The 15,262-nt window shown below is 42.0% G+C and overlaps 1 protein-coding gene across 2 annotated transcripts in view; it reads left to right on the forward strand.

Annotated features, from left to right (window-relative positions):
- arhgap28 (Rho GTPase activating protein 28) overlaps positions 1 to 15,262 on the forward strand; it is a 189,820-nt gene that overhangs the window by 15,071 nt on the left and 159,487 nt on the right. Inside the window, exon 1 of one of the 2 annotated variants that reach the window (XM_043687786.2) lies at positions 8,668 to 8,882. The exons of the other annotated variant lie outside the window; for it this stretch is intronic. Coding sequence (XP_043543721.1) covers positions 8,758 to 8,882 — 125 coding nt within the window. The 5' untranslated portion in view covers positions 8,668 to 8,757. Of the gene's footprint in view, positions 1 to 8,667; positions 8,883 to 15,262 lie in introns of those variants that run through there. 2 annotated transcript variants of the gene reach the window in all.

Consider the following 15,262-nt stretch of genomic DNA (forward strand, 5'->3'; position numbering starts at 1 on the left):
CCCCCTGGTCCGCACCTTCCACCCCACCAACCTCTGTATACATCGCATCATCCACCGTCATTTCTGTCACCTACAAACAAACCCCACCACCAGAGATATTCTTCCCTCCCCACTCCTATCCGCCTTGCGTAAAGACCATTCCTTCCACCACTCTCTTGTAAGGTGCATACCCCCCCCACCAAACCACCCTCTACTTCTGGCACCTTCCCTGCCACCCCAGGAATTGCAAAACGTGCGCCCACCTCCCCCCTCATCTCTATCCAAGGCCCCAAAGGAGTCTTCCACATCCATCAGAGTTTTACCTGCACTTCTACACGTCATTTACTGTATCTGTAGCTCTTGATGTGGTCTGCTCTACGTTGGGGAGACGCCTACTTGCCGAGTGCTTCAGAGAACATCTCTGGGACACCTGCACCAACCAACCCCACTGCCCCATGGCCGATCATGACCTGTCCATCTTCCTTCCTTCCTATCTATCCGCTCCACCCATCTCTCCAACCTATCGCCATTACCCCCACCTTCATCTACCTATTGCACTCTCAGCTACCTTCCCCCCAACCTTAACCCCCCCCTTCCCATTTATCTCTCCATCCCCTTGGCCCACAAGCCTCATTCCTGATGAAGGGCTTTTGCCCGAAACATCGATTCTCCTGCTCCTTGCATGCTGCCTGACCTGCTGTGCTTTTCCAGCACCACACTCTCGACTCTGATCTCCAGCATCTGCAGTCCTCACCTTCTCCACATAGTCATTCAAGCCTGTTTCACCATTCGAGGGACATAGGAACAGGAGTAGGCCATTCAGCCCCTTGAACCTGTCCCACCATTCAATGAGATCATGGCTGATCTATGACCTAACTCCATATACCTGCCTTTGGCCTATAACCATTAATATCTTTCCTTAACAAAAGATTATCAATCTCAGATTCAAAATCAACAACTGATCTAGCATTCACTACCATTTGTGGTAGAGTGTGTGTTGAAATGCTTCCTAACATCTCTCCTGGATTGTCTGGTCCTAATTCTCAGACTATGACACTTAGTTTTAGAATCCCCAACCTGTGGAAACAGCTTGTCTTTTCCTGTTAATATCTTGAAGATCAGATCACCCCTTAACTTCCTAAATTCTAGGAAAAAAACGTGTGTAATCTCTCCTCATAACTTAACCCCTGAAGTCCAGGTATCAATACAGACATATGTTGTACTCCTTCCAAGTGAGGTCTAACCAGGGTTTTATATAACTGCAGCATTACCTTCTGCAACCTTGTACAGCAGTCCTCCGGATAAAAGGCCAGCATTGCATTAGCTTTCTTGACTATTTTCAACAATCACTGCCAAACCTCTCCCTCAGTTTTGCTTTCCAACCTGATCCCTAATTCCTCTACAGTCTAAACTTCAATCTATTGCAAACTTGAATCAAATCTGGGACATTCCATTTGCCTACGTGGGTTATTAAAGAACAAACTCATCTATTTTTCTCATTTGGCTGTTGCTGTTAAATTCATGGGAGACAAATCAGTGAAGTCACACTGAAATGACACTAACTAACAGAAAAATGGAATTAGGACAGCGGCAAATTTTCCTTAAAAGGTTTGTTGTAGCACTGTCATAGCCAGAGGATGAGAGGAGACAGAATACAGATATTGGAGCTAGCAGTAGAGATGAAAAATGTGGGAAAACTGAAGGCAAAAATTAAGACATTATGGTCCATTTGTATTTGTGTGTGTCTGTTTGTGTGTGTGGGGTCTGAGAGCCCAAGTACAAATTGGCATCAATATTAAGACAGTGAACAATAGAAAATATAAAGACTTTAAGTCTATTATTAAGCCCACCATGTCAAGTCCATACAAGGCTTCCTGTGGTGCAGTGGTAGTGTCCCTTCCTCTGAGCCAGAAGGCCAAGTTCAAATCCCACTGCTTCAGCAGTGTGCAATAACATCTGTGAACAAGACAGTATCTATCAAATATATACAGCAGTGGCAGAGCAGAGGCTAGCAATAGCATTGATACACTTCTGTTTTGTAATGCTGCCTACGTCTACCCGAATGTTTTCATATGACTGTATACATTTACATATGGCTGGCTATATTTATCTGTATGCATCACTCACCATCTGACCTGGAACCATATCATCGTTCATTCAGTGTCACTGAGTCAAACTCCTGGTACTCTCTTCCTAATGTGAGTCTACCTACAGCACATGGATGGCAGCAGTTTACCACTGCAGATGGCACACCACCATCTTCTCAAGAGTAACTAGTGATTGACAATAAATGCTGGCCCAGCCAGTGACACGTACATGCCGTGGATGAATGAGAAAAGGTCCAGCAATAACTCTCACCTCCATGACATTTTAATGTTTCATTACAAAGTGTTTCACATTGGATAGTCATGGAATAAACAGGACAGGATTAATCTGAGTTAGCTGTAGTTCTACGAAATAGAATGGTTTGGAAGCTGTTTTAAAGGATGAGCTGGATATAGTGGTGTGTGTGTGTGCGTGTGTGTATATTCATTTGCACATCAATAACTCTATGTAAATGTATTTCTCTGAAAATGAAAATGCTTTGTATTTTTAGCTGGAAAACATTATTATGCACAGGGACCAGGGTACTGAAGGAGGTGGCTCGAGAAATCGTGGATGCGTTGGTGATTATTTTCCAGAGTTCGATAGATTTGGGATCAGTTCCTGCGGATTGGAGGGTGGCTAATGTTGTACCACTTTTTAAGAAAGGTGGGAGAGAGAAAGCAGGAAATTATAGACCAGTTAGTCTGACCTCAGCGGTGGGAAAGACGCTGGAGTCCATTATAAAGGATGAAATTACGACACATCTGGATAGTAGTAACAGGATAGGTCAGAGTCAGCATGGATTTATGGAGGGGAAATCATGCTTGACTAACCTTCTGGAATTTTTTGAGATGTAACTCTGAAGATGGATGAGGGAGATCCAGTAGATGTAGTGTACCTGGACTTTCAGAAAGCTTTTGATATAGTCCCACATAGGAGGTTAGTGAGCAAAATTAGGGCGCATGGTATTGGGGGCAAAGTACCAACTTGGATTGATAGTTGCTTGGCTGACAGGAAACAAAGAGCAGTGATAAACGGCTCCATTTCGGAATGGCAGGCAGTGACCAGTGGGGTATCGCAGGGATCAGTGCTGGGACCGCAGCTTTTTACAATATATATTAATGATATAGAAGATGGTATTAGTAATAACATTAGCAAATTTGCTGATGATACTATGCTGGGTGGCAGGGTGAAATGTGAGGAGGATGTTAGGAGATTACAGGGTGACCTGGACAGGTTAGGTGAGTGGTCAGATGCAGTTTAATGTGGATAAATGTATGGTTATCCACTTTGGTGGCAAGAACAGGAAGGCAAATGGAATCAAGTTAGGTAAAGGGGCAGTACAGCGAGATCTGGGTGTTCTTGTACACCAGTCAATGAAGGTAAGCATGCAGGTACAGCAGGTAGTGAAGAAGGCTAATAGCATGTTGGCCTTCATAACAAGAGGGATTGAGTATTCTTCTGCAGCTGTACAGGGCCCTGGTGAGACCGCACCTGGAGTACTATGTGCAGTTCTGGTCTCCAAATTTGAGGAAAGACATTCTGGCTATTGAGGGAGTGCAGCATAGGTTCACGAGGTCAATTCCTGGAATGGCGGGATTACCTTACGCTGAAAGACTGGAGCGACTGGGCTTGTATACCCTTGAGTTTAGAAGACTGAGAGGGGATCTGATTGAGTCATATAGATTATTAAAGGATTGGATACTCTGGAGGCAGGAAACATGTTTCCGATGATGGGTGAGTGCCGAACCAGAGGACACAGCTTAAAAATATGGGGTAGACCATTTAGGATAGAGATGAGGAGAAACTTCTTCACCCAGAGAGTGGTGGCTGTGTGGAATGCTCTTCCCCAGAGGGCAGTGGAGGCCCAGTCTCTGGATTCATTTAAGAAAGAGTTGGATAGAGCTCTCAAGAATAGTGGGATCAAGGGTTATGGAGATAAGGTAGGAACAGGATACTGATTAAGGATGATCAGCCATGATCATATTGAATGGTGGTGCAGGCTTGAAGGGCAGAATGGCCTACTCCTGCACCTATTGTCTATTGACTTCTGGTCTTTTTTAAAAGGGTATAAGAAGTATTTTATAAGTCAAAGTGAAGGGAATCATTGTAAAACCTTGTTATCAAAAATGATAACTCAACACATAACGTTCCTTTCAATAGATTTATGGCTAAGAAGTTGGCTGAAGTATTCCATGCATTTATACTCGCTCCAGCCTCTTCCATTCTTTCATTTAAATCTATTAACTTAACACTCTCATTCCCTTTCCCTCATATACTTGCTTAGATTATTCTGATCCATGCTATAGCATCAAGCACACCCTGTGGTAGTGAATTCCACAATCTGAATCATTTCGAATCATTATCATTTTCTCTGCCTCTCTCCCAGGAGATGACACAGCAGTGGGGAACATGGGACAGAGTCCTGGTGGACAAGCTGCATTCTTACACCTACGTATTTAATATATTTGTGAACCAATACGGTCTAGACAATGATTAATATGATGATTGGTTATCTGATACCATTTACAATGCAGTGTGGTGAAGCCAGCAACCTTGAGGAAACTCTTCCAAAGCCTTTATTTCCAATTTAACACTTGTGCCTTCTTGCACATCCACATAGCTATACACTTTGACTGTACTTCCTTTGTGCTGAATGTGGAAGAAAGAAAGACTTGTTTCTATAATGCCTTTGATAATCTCAATAGAGAAAATTGAATGAAAATTTTAATTGGAGAAGTGTAACAATAACCTAGTCTATCACATCCGAATGCAAATTTTCAGCATTGCCCTGGAGTAACTTAACTGCTGGTTGTAGCTGAAGGGATACAGCATTTGTATCACATTGAGATATGTTCAGGTGACCTATGTTCCTGGAGGTGTCCATTACACTTAAAGACATAGGAGCAGAAGTTGACCATTCAGTCCATCAGTTCTGCTCTGCCACTGAATGAGGTCACAGCTGGTCTGATAATCCTTAACTCTACTTTCCTGCATTATCACTTTAATCTTCGATCCATTAACTGATTAAAAATCTGTCTATCTCAAACTTGAATATACTTAATGACCCAGTCTCTACAGCCCTCTGCCATAACGAAATCCAAAGATTCACCACCTGGAAAAATAAGTTCATCCTCAGATCTGCCATAAATGGGTGAGCCCTTCCTCTGAGGTCATGACCTCTGCTGCTAGACTGTGTCACAAGGGGAAGCAACCTTTCCATATCTCCCTTGTTAAATCCTCATAGCATCTTATATATTTCAACAAGGTCGCCTATCATTCTTCTGAACCTCAATGATTACAAGGCAACCTATTCAACCTCTCCTGATAAGAAAATCCCTCCATACTTGGAATCAACCTTGGAACTTTCGCTGGATTGCCTCTAATTACATCTTTTGTGAAATAAAAGGAGTCATGACTGAGGAATATTGAAGGTTCATAGGGGAGATGAAAAAGCAAGTCAGAGAAGCAAGTGGGAATTATGAGAAAAGTCTGGCAACAAACATAAAGGGGTGTCCCAAAACCTTCTACAGGCATCAAAGCAATAAAACGGAGGGAACAGGAGTAGGCCGTTTAGGGACTAAAAAGAGGATTTATATCAGGAGTCGGGGGCATAGCTGAGATCTCTTTACCAAAGGGAGATGTAACCTAGGTCGTAGTGGCAGAAGAGAGAACTCAGTCATTAGACGGATTCAAAATAGATACGGCTGAAGTGTTGGATAAGCTGTTGATACTTAAAGTTAGCAAGGCACCAAGGATCGGATGAGATGCATCAAAGATTTTGGAGGAAGTGAAAGTGGAATTTGCAGCGATGCTGGCCACAATCTTTCAGTTTTCCCTAGACTCGGGAGAGTCACAGTCATAGAGTCATAGGGATGAACAGCACGGAAACAGACCCTTCGATCCAACTCGTCCATGCTGACCAGATATTCTAACCTAATCTAGCCCCATTTGCCAGCATTTTGCCCATATCCCTCTAAACCCTTCCTATTCATTTACCCATCCAGATGCCTCTCGCCCTAAATCTATGCCCTCTAGTTCTGGACTCCCCCACCCCAGGGAGAAGACATTGTCTATTTATCCTATCTCTGCCCCTCATGATTTTATAAACCTCTATTAGGTCACCCTTCAGTCTTCGACACTCTAGAGAAAACAGCCCCAGTCTATTCAGCCTCTCCCTGTAGCTCAAATCTTCCAACCCTGGCAACATCCTTGTAAATCTTTTCTGAACCCTTTCAAGTTTCACAAAATCCATCCGATAGGAAGGAGACCAGAATTCCACGCAATATTCCAACTGGCCTTTGATCCAATTAAATGACTTTTCAGTCTCCTTGGGGGGAGGGGGCAATTAAAAATTAATTGCATAGGTATGGAACCAACGTCATGTAGAGGTTAGACTGGACATAGTCAATTGACAACTGCCCTAAAGGATGTTAGTTAACCGACTGAATAGGACTCTGTATACAGCTGCACCACACTGTAAACCTGACTAACAATCTTAAATTAGGTTGTCAAAATAATTCTTAACATACTCAATTATTAAACAAGTGTTGTCCAATCATGAAACCAGATATAATGTTGGATAATGTATTCAGAGTTGTTTGGGTTCAGTCAGTACCTTGCTTGTTGCAAACAGTTGAAGGGATATGTGGTTTAATACAATCCATCAGACTATGGGATATATCTACATCCCTAGCATCATTTTGACAATGAACTTCACAGATAACTTTACAGACTTGTGAGAAAAGCAGAATGTCTTTCTGACTTGACGGCAGCACCCTGCTAGTTGGAAATGCTTAATAACAGCTCAAACCGCAGGGAAAACATGCTGGGCACTTTTCAGGACTGAAAGTGGTGAGCTTAGTCCTTTCCATGAGCATGCTTACTGTACATCAAGCAATGAACTGGTTCGTGTAACCATTACCCTACAATATGGCTTCAATGTGCTACATATTCTCTAAGCAACCTGTTCAGCGATGTTATGACATTTGGAGTAGTGAAGTGGACCTCCAGATCCAGAGGTAGGAACACTACCACAATGAGCAAATGACTCAGACTCCATTTACAAGATTTCTGATAAGGCCAATTCATAGTGAACAGAACAAAGACAGAAATTGCTGGAGAAACTTAGCAGGTCTTGCAGCATCTGTGGAAAGAAAGTAGAATTAACATCTCAGTGACCGAAGAGTCTGGTGACTCTTCATTGGAGTTCTGATAAAAATTCGCTGCTCTTGAAACCTTAACTCTGCTTTCTTCCCATAGATGCAGTAAGACCTGCTGAGTTTCTCCAGCAATTTGTTTTTGTTTCCGATCTGCAGTTCTTTTTATGTTATAGTGAGTAGAACCGTCCATGAAATCTCAGTGTATACATTAACCGGTGAAAGCAGTTCTGGACTCGGGCTTTGCAAGGGCCAAAAAAAGTATCAGGTGGTTTGGGGTGGGAAAGCACTGGGGCAGGGGAATGGTTGAGGGATCAGCTATTGGCTCATTTCCCCAGCAAAGGATTTTACTTGCCCGGAAACCAAATGAGAGCTGTAACACATTCAGGGAATTAAATGTGCAGCGGTTTAGAAGCTTCTGACATCTTACATATGACAGGCATCGTGAGACATTTCCCCCACAAGTACTTTTGACTAGATAAGCAATTGGGCCAACTTTTCCGTCCAGTCTAGCCGCATTTTGCCTATAAAATGCTAAAGTGAAAATTACAAGGATCTACGCATGTGACTGGCTATGCCTGGCACTTAAGTGGGTCTTTATTTTAATCATTGGCTGAGATTCTACTTAAACCACTATTTTCCAAATAACTTCGAGTCAAGTGATGATTGGAGCAGCATGCGAGCAATTATAATGTGTTGGCAGGCACCTTAAACAAAGCAGCGTTCACCCAGTGTTTTAACACAAAACTTTAACTAACCATTGCTATTCTTTGAAGTTTACATAGAGAGTTACCACCTTGTCTGCGGTAACCATTATAGTTCGCCCTCCCAAGCGTACAGGGCACTGACTGAGATTAATTTGCATTAAAGGGTTACATTTTCCTCAGCTTAGTTGAGAAACATCAAATATTTCGCCTGCCAGTAACCTTGACTGTGCGAGCGCCCTGAGGCTCGGTAGGGTTTACCTCGACTGTTCAAACAGCCATGCAATTCCACTTCCTGAATTTTTCATGGAGACACTTTGATAGCGCGCTGGTTTTCTTGGCTCCGGCTTACAAAGGTTTCATTTTACAACAGGAACATCTCTCGGCTGCATGTAACTGAACGGCAGTGTTTCTTTCCCCCCCCCCTCTTTTTTTGGACAAAAGACAGGTTAACTTCAGTTTCAGACATTGTACTGACGAGACATATCCACAAGCTAACGTGAAAATTAAATAATTTGCGGTCCATCTATTTCCCCCAATTAGTTTAGAGTGGTTAATGAAAGCTTAGCTCTGGCTTGCTTGTGGTGTCCAGAAACACTGGTGTATAGGATACCTCCCTAGATGCTGGTGACTGGCCACTGGTGTCTGGGGAGGCGTTCTTATGCTAATCCTGTTTCGTCGCCTGGCTTTCACAGTATAGAGAGAGAGAGAGAGACAGAACTGTCGCCTTTAAGAACATTTTGCAGTCTGCATCTCTCACAGTACATGACGAGTGAATATTTCCAGCGCTAGCTGTCACTCAGAGTATAGAGAAGCATGCGCCTCGGAGAATGGAGTTAAATGATTCAGGCAGTGTGGTTTTAACAGCTTACCACTCCTATTCTCCATCAAGAATACCAATCATGGATCAAAGCTGTGTAACTGAACTTCCTTCAAGTCTTGGTCCCACACACAGGTAAACGTTCAAATCTGCCGTGAGACTGATGTATTATGTATAAGTCAATATTCTCTGTCATTAGAATCTTTTGTTTTTATCAGATGCTGGACGTGTACTACCTGCATTAGATTACCCTACCTGATGGTTAATTTCTTTTTATTGTGAGGGAAGAATTGCATTGGAGGGGTGAAGCTTTATGTGTGCTAAACACTGAACAACGGAGATGCTTCATGAAGTTTATAAGCAAAACAAGTTAAAAATCTGAGATTTTCTGCGTTGATCTTTCAGTAACCAGTTGGGTGGCTCCAAAGTTATTGTGTTCCACATTCTGTTTTACACAACTTGTGTTATTCAATATTTGTTTCACCATTTCTCTTTTTTTCCCATTCCCATTCCCATTCCCATTTCCTTTCCTCTCTCAGCTCTCTGGGTTCTTCCTCCTTTGTCGCCCAACTCTCTCAACCTCCCCCCCCCCTCTCCTTTCCCCTCTTCTTTTCTCTTTCCCACTTTTCCCCCTTTCTTTCTCTCTCTTCATTGTTTTTTTTTTAATTTTGCTTTCTTACTTTCTGCCATTTTCAGACTTCTGCATCAAGCCTCACATGGTTATGAGTATACCTGTCAGTGCTGAAATCAGTTGTGCCTGCTGTACTTGCTCACCTTGGGTTTTCTCACAACTCCTTTTGAATGTTAATAATCTGAGGGTTAATCCTTCAGGGACTAACACCTCTATCAAAATCTCAAAAATCCAGTACAATGAGATCCTTGTGCATTTAGAGATCAACGTTTCAGTAGGTGCCAATCATTCTACCTCATGACCCCCTTCAGGATATGGAAAACTAAATCTCTTAAGTGTGAAAGGAAGTGATGAAAACCATTTTTAAATAGTAGGCTATCTGAGAAAAGAAACTTGCGGATATTTCAATGTGGTGGCTGTTCGTTGGGTTTACTAAGCACCTAGTTTGGCAGTCATGAAGCCATTCAATATTTTGGCCCAAGACAAATTGCTTGGGATATTTGGAAGGAAAGAAAGAAAGGAGGAATCCAGGGTCCATATTTAGAGTGCAGTTGTGTTTCCCTTGGCCCATGTTGAAACACTATGTGTAGTTAACCCCCACTTTCATGTTCACTTCTCGTGCCTGATCTCTTACCTATGTCTTTGCAGCCTCCAATCGATTAACTTTGAACCTGCCATTCCTAACCTCCAGTTTTGCTTTCCTCCTCCGGTCCACAAATGTCATTTATCCAAAGACAGCTGTGGTCTGCTCCTGGTTTCCTTTCCAGGCAACTTTACACTAAGCTGGGTCCATTGAAAGACCCAACATTGACCTGGGCCAAGTCTCACTGTTCAGGCACTGGATTGGGGGTATGGGATAGTGTCTCCATATACCCAAAAAAAGCTCAATCTGTTTCCTACCCCCAACCAACGTGAGGGTAAATTACTCAATTTATTCAGTGTTTGTGACATGGATGCTTCCATTTTCATTACCATCTTAATAATACACAATGGTATTTTTAGGAAACTAGGGTTCAACAAATATTTGCCTTTCCTCAGGTAATATTTAGGGGATATTCTCTGCAACTGCGTAGAAAAGTGTGATGCTGGAAAAGCTCAGCAGGTCAGGCAGCATCTGAGGAGCAGGAGAGTCGACGTTTCGGGCATAAGCCCTTCATCACGCTTGGATGTGTGAACTGATTTAGTGTGGGATGAGTTGATTACAGCCAGTGTGTCAGTAGTTGTGTTACCGTTGACCTCAATGACTCTGAATAGCGTGCGGAGGATGTAGCTATGGTCTCTAACCCTTTATTGTTACTCAGTGGTCTTGTAATGGTCAGAACAACTTGATAAATAAAAACTGAAAGAACTGCAAATGCTGTGAATCAGAAACATAAACAAATTGTTGGAAAATCTCAGCAGGTCTGGCAGTGTCTGTGGAGAGAAATCAAAGTTAATGTTTCAGGTCTAGTGACCCTTCCTCTGGACAATTGAGATTCTCCTGCTCCTCGGATGTTGTCTGACCTGGTGTGCTTTTCCAGCACCACACTCTTGACTCTGATCTCCAGAATCTGCAGTCTTCACTTTCTCCCACAATTGGGTAGATGTTGGGAGAGAGAAGGATCAAGCTTGAATGTAATGAATCACATAGAAAGCTGAGTTGGGAGTTTAAGTACAACCAGTGGTCACTTTGATGAGGAACAACAACATCTCTTCACTCATGGGACCATACCGTAGCTTCAACTAATTCTCCTGAGAGAAGAAGGAGGAAAATAAAAATCAACTTCTTTTGAAGGCAACACAAATGTGATTTACACTTCTTTTTTCCCTTTGAGTTCCGCAAACCTTATTATGGCCAGTGACAAATCTATTCTGACAGCACCTCATGTTCGTTGACTGAATAATAGATGTATCGGACCTCAGTGACCCTTTTAACCCTGGCTAGCTTTTGACCTTTGCCAGCTGTCATGTTACCACATTGTTCCATTAGTGCCTGGTGATGTTGAATGGGGATAATGTAAGTAATCTCATTCAAGTTCCGCATGGTGACCCTGCAGGGATTTATTTTAAATTAACCTGTTAAGATGTGTTCTGATGCCCCTCCATGGCCATCATATGTGGATGTGGGACTTCAACCTGGACCTTATTGGCCAGAGGTAGGGACACAGCCACTATGCCACCAGACCCTATAAACTGGACTGATACAACTTTCCACTAACATTTAGAGAGTAATCTTTGATAATGTTCCTGAATGGTTAATTAGCAGGAACTCTTTTTGCCACTATTTTCTTTCCTTGTCAAATGAAGTTCCTTGATTCATTCTGGAGTGTCATTCTACAACAATGTGAATTTATATAGCATCTTTTAGTCCAAGAAAATGCTTCTAAGTTACTGCCTGTTAGTAATTCAGCCAAATATTCATTGTTTTAAATGGAAGTCCATGCAGTGAATTCCAACACAAATGGCACCACAGCTAATCCCAATTCTATCCTATCTCATTAGTTTACCTCGGCATATTTTCCACAGGTTTACTCAAAAGTAGTCCAGAAGCACCCTGACATTCTTCCAACCTTGGCCCCGGGTTGCTGAGGTTCACCGTGCTTTTTACAGCTGTGATCAACTAGCTTAGCACAGACCAGGAATTTAATGTGGGATCTTTGTGGTTTGCATTGCTCAATATCATAGAAGGCAATTATGTTTACGTAAGATGCCACTGGGGGAATCTGTGTTACCATACTCTTGTAGGAAGTGGAATTTCAGCAGTAAACCTCAATAACTTTTTTCGAAAACTTCCTTAGTAACGACAGAAAGCAATTGCGTCAAGTGAGATCCAGCACTTGGCAATGATATCTTGTGCTACTGCGGTCTTACTATTCGCTAACAAGAAAATAATTACCAAGAATGCTAAGAAGATTGTCCATTTTGATCTTTACATTAAGCTTGAGTATGGTTTATGCAATTCAAACATATTGTATGCTTTCAAATTATGATCAGCCTTTTTTTCCCATTGTAAGTTCAATTGCAGATCTGATTATATCACACTGGAAAGTAGATTTAAGAACAATGAATTCAGCAACAAGTGAAGATAGATTTATCCTGAGCTCCCCTATACTGTGGGCCAGGATCTTTTGTTTGCAGCCCCAGTTGTTGAGAATCGGGTGGCTGCTGGTGTAAGTTTTATGGGCAGTGGGGAGAGACTTCTACAGGTCTAAAGTCAGGGAAACACAGACACCAAATGACTTGTGGAGACACAATAGGATGTGAAACCAGTGCCTGAAAAAAATAAAATCAGACTCACAAGAATTTCAAACAATATTGACAAAAAATGTATATAAAGCATATGTGGCTGGAGGGCAATGTAGGAACAGTGATTGGAAACTAACAGAATTGCAACTTTTAACCTCTACCCCTTTCAAATCTAAGTCTAAACTTTTCTTTCAAATTAGAGGCTGCTCCCTTTAGCAGTTTGGCATTAAAATAACAAGAACCAAAATTTTCAGAAATATTGTTTTTTTTTTAATGTATCTTCACTGTTGCCATTTATGCTCATAGAAGGTAGGCTTTGCAAGTATGATTGTATGTATTGCCTATCCTTTTTAGTCTCAGGTCAAAAGTATACAACCTTCCTGAATAGGAAGAGATCCAACTCCATCAATGTGTGGCAATTCAGTGACCAGGAGAATACCATTACATTTGCAACGTCAGAGTGACCTTCCCTTTTGAAATAAACCAGTTGAGTTGGTTTAACATCTTAATCTAAGCACCTTGTACGGTGCACCTTGTATAATGCTGTGGAATGGGACTTGACTCCATAATCATTAGAGCTGAAAATGTGTTGCTGGAAAAGCGCAGCAGGTCAGGCAGCATCCAAGGAACAGGAGAATCGACGTTTCGGGCATAAGCCCTTCATTCCTGAAGAAGGGCTTATGCCCGAAACGTCGATTCTCCTGTTCCTTGGATGCTGCCTAACCTGCTGCGCTTTTCCAGCAACACATTTTCAGCTCTGATCTCCAGCATCTGCAGCCCTCACTTTCTCTCCATAATCCTTAGAGGCAGAAGTACTCCCAATTGAGAGAAAACTGACATGTCAGTACAGGGAAGAGTTTTGTGCCTTATTTATGACTCATGGTACATGCCTATTACTCAAAGAGTGAACAAAGAACAATACAACGCAGGATCAGGCCCTTTGTCCCTCCAAGCCTGCACTGACGCATTTTGTCAAAGAGTGTAACTCACTACCACAGGGAACATTTGAAGTAAATGGTGTAGACACTTTTAAGGGCATGCTGGACAAACATTATGGAGAAGGGAACAGAATGTTACACTGATTTATTTTAGCTGAGGAATGATGGGAAGCAGCTAAAGTGACGAATGAACTTGTTGGAACAAATGACCTATGTAATTGATAAACCATGTGTTATGATGTGGGTTTGGCTCTCTATCCACTTGAATGGTTAGAGATGATGACCAGTTCACCGCTTGTGACTTCACCCTCCCACACATACTCTGTGTTCTTCATATCAGTGACTATTGCCTATGAGATCTCCTTGAATAATGTCAACAGTCAGAAGTTTCAAGGTTCTACTTCAATGTGGACCAGCTCTCTGCCCTCACAAACTATCATGCCTTGTGAGTGCTCAAGTACTTTTGATATTATGGAAATGTGGAGGACATGTACAGCAGCATCTAAACAAACATGCATAATTTTATTTCTTCTCCTTAGAATAAGTTTTGCAGTGAGGATGGAAGCTTCTCTTGGAGACTGCATTATGAATATGTCTATTGCTTTCAGCTGTTCATTCGTGTTGAGCATTCAGAGAATTGATGGGTTGCCCTGACTACATTGCGTGAGATAGTAGTAAATGTATAACAGGTAGAGATAACAATGCTTTATGGCATTATGGCAAGTACACTTGGATGAAAGTCTAGAAATAAGGAACCGTTAAGGGATAATTCTTTTGTTATTTTATCTCCCTTTGTACTGAAGACAACATAATACTCATGGGCATTATTTCCCAGGTGTCAGTCTGTATTGGTCTCCTTTCTTGTGGGGAGGTTGGTTGATGGTATTTCTTCATTCACCTATATCGTGTGGCACTGTTATCAGTCCTACAGCTGCAGTGGCTCAGTGCCACTGAGTCAAAAGATTGTGGATTCATCATCTCATTTCAGCGGTCTGAGCACCCACTTGAGGATGAGAACCTCAAGCCAGATTTATTCCCTTGGCTGGATGTAAAAGATTCCATGAGACTATCCAAGATGGTGAATGGGAATTGGTCCCTGTGTTTGGGTCAGTACTTAGCTCCCAGTTAACACACAGAGAATATTTGGTCATTATCTCATTGTTTGTGGGATCTTGCATTGATAAAACTGCCTCATTTCTGACATTACAATTACAGTTCAAAAACATTGTGTGGCATAAAGTGCTCTGGGACATCCTAAACTCATAAAAAGCTGCTGTGTAAATATAAATGATTTTACTTTTTAAACCTGGAAGCTATAGGCTGTTTACTTGCAAATTCCTTTGAACACAGCCTGCCCTGCACTCCATTTTGAAAACAATAAAATTCCAAAGTTCTGATCCTCTACAGGTGATGAACACCTGCAGACAGTCAATTGGGAAGAGATTGATGTGTTAAATAACTCCAGATTTGTCTATTCAGCAGACAACAGCCACATGTAATAATTCAGCTGGATTACCTACTGTGCACTGTTTCTACCTACAATCGGTCTATAACGGAATTTCTAACTCTCATATGAAAGCCAAGTGAGTCCAAGATGATTAGTGCAAGTATTTTGAGGCTTGTAAAACCCAGGTATACAACAACATGATTGATCAGTTAATGAATGTCCTCAGGTGTTTTGGAAGTACTGCTATTGATGGTAAAGAACTCAGGGAAACACC

The sequence above is a fragment of the Chiloscyllium plagiosum genome, unplaced genomic scaffold, assembly GCF_037043375.1.
Source record: "Chiloscyllium plagiosum isolate Xiang-an unplaced genomic scaffold, Cpla_swu_hap1 HiC_scaffold_4, whole genome shotgun sequence".
NCBI classification, from domain to species: Eukaryota; Metazoa; Chordata; class Chondrichthyes; order Orectolobiformes; family Hemiscylliidae; genus Chiloscyllium; species Chiloscyllium plagiosum.